General features: G+C 36.0%; 1 protein-coding gene across 1 annotated transcript in view; it reads left to right on the top strand.

The window, feature by feature from the left end:
• The window catches only part of SASS6 (SAS-6 centriolar assembly protein), a 45,565-nt gene that overhangs the window by 25,643 nt on the left and 18,085 nt on the right, over window positions 1-1,837 (top strand). Inside the window, exon 8 of the mRNA XM_007936098.1 lies at window positions 561-752. Within this exon, the coding sequence (XP_007934289.1) occupies window positions 561-752 (192 nt within the window). The remainder of the gene's footprint in view (window positions 1-560; window positions 753-1,837) is intronic.

The following is a 1,837-nucleotide window of genomic DNA, read 5'->3' as shown; positions in this document are numbered from 1 at the left end:
GTACACTATATACTATATATTAAGACAAACATTTGACTGATGTTAGATATGAACTGTACCTAACTGTTACAACTTTTGTGATAAACTATAATTTTAGATGGTGTTTCCATTATAAAAGTAATATATGCTGGTTATGAAAAATTGAAACAATACTGTTTAAAACTATTAAATAACTATTAAATGGATACTGCAATAACTGGAAGTTCCTTACATGCCTCACTCATTTTTTTTTTTTAACACAAATAGGATCATAATATATATACTAGTAAAAAAAGTTTGCTTTTTTTACTTAGTCATACTCTTTAACTTGAAGACCATTTTTTCTAAACACATGTAAATTTAGGAAAAGCAGAAATTAAGAACAAGATCACAGTGGTAAATTTGCCTGTGTTGACATTACTTTCGCTGTCATGAAATCTGTAATTGAAAATAGACCCTATTCAAAATGGAAACTTAATAATAATAAAATAGAATAATAACTACTGATTTTTCTTCAAATCTTTCCTTATTTGTATTTTTTTTTCTTTTCTTTGAATTTCCATATTTTTATTGTATGATAGGCACAGGTTCAGTATCAACAGCAGCATGAACAACAGAAAAAAGATTTAGAAATTCTTCATCAGAGGAATATGAACCAACTACAAAACAGACTGTCTGAGTTAGAAGTGGCTAACAAAGACCTAACTGAAAGGAAATATAAAGGAGACTCCACTATCAGGGAACTTAAAGCAAAACTCTCTGGTGTTGAAGAGGTATAGAATGTTGGGTTTTTGTTTTTTCCCAGTTTAAATGTTAATATTTTAATTTGATTAGCATTACTTTCGTGAGTGGTCTTCTGGAGCAGCCAGTTTAAAGATTTCTTGTGTGTTAGGATAATCAGTTCAGACAATGCAAAGAAAATTGAGAATTTGAAATCTGATAAAGGAGGCTTCTCCAGAACAGAACTGAGGTAAACTTTTTTTTTTTTTTAATTGTAGTTTGGGTGAAAGCTTGCAGAGCAAGGTAGTTTTCCATTCAACAATTCATTCACATTTTGTTTCATGTCATTGATTGCAGTCCCCTCAGTGAAACATCACTCCTCCTACTTCCTCTGTGTTTCTCGTTTCCATTCCTCCTTCTTTCCTAACCCTTTTGCTGCCCTTTTGATCTCAAATGGTTGTTCTAAGGAGTATGTACCTTCTTAGTGTTACTGTTCACCTTGTAGACCTGTCTTTTGTTTGGCTGAAAATTGAACCATGGAGTGAGTTCAGTTCCAGGTCAGAAGGATGACCCAGGGCTATAATCTCAGGGGTTCCACCAGTCTCTATCCAACCAATAAGCCTGGTCATTTTTAAAATATTTGAATAAACTTAGATTTTTAATTAGACTCTTGAAGAGCAGCTGACTGGCACAGGTCTCAGATTTTCAGGAAGACTGGGCAATCTACTTCCATAGAGATACAGCCTCAGAGACCCAAGGAGGGGTTGCTATGAGTCTAGTTGACTTGACTGCAGTGAGTTCTAACGTTAGCCCAGTGCGGTGTTGTAAATTATATGGTATGGCTTTTTCTAGCCGTAGTCTTTGTAACACACACTTAGCCATGAGTAGCTGATTGTTAAAGTTATCCACCTGATGTATTTCTGTTGGTGGGGCACAAACCAATCTTCGGGGAAGATTGTTTTCTCTCAGGTGTATAGAATTCTGATGTTGGGATTGGTTGGTTTTGGCCACTTTGCCAGGCTCAAAAAGGAGCCCTCCTAGAGAGAGACAGAGGAGCTCTGGTAGCATAGTGCCTAAGGCACTTGACTGCTAACCAGAAGGCTGGCGGTTCAAACCCACCAGCCACTCCTCGGAAGGA

The sequence above is a fragment of the Orycteropus afer genome, unplaced genomic scaffold, assembly GCF_000298275.1.
Source record: "Orycteropus afer afer isolate SDZICR_OR568_19922 unplaced genomic scaffold, OryAfe1.0 scaffold00033, whole genome shotgun sequence".
NCBI classification, from domain to species: domain Eukaryota; kingdom Metazoa; phylum Chordata; class Mammalia; order Tubulidentata; family Orycteropodidae; genus Orycteropus; species Orycteropus afer.
The sequence above is the reverse complement of the archived record's forward strand: the minus strand, read 5'-3'. Positions and strand labels throughout refer to the sequence as shown.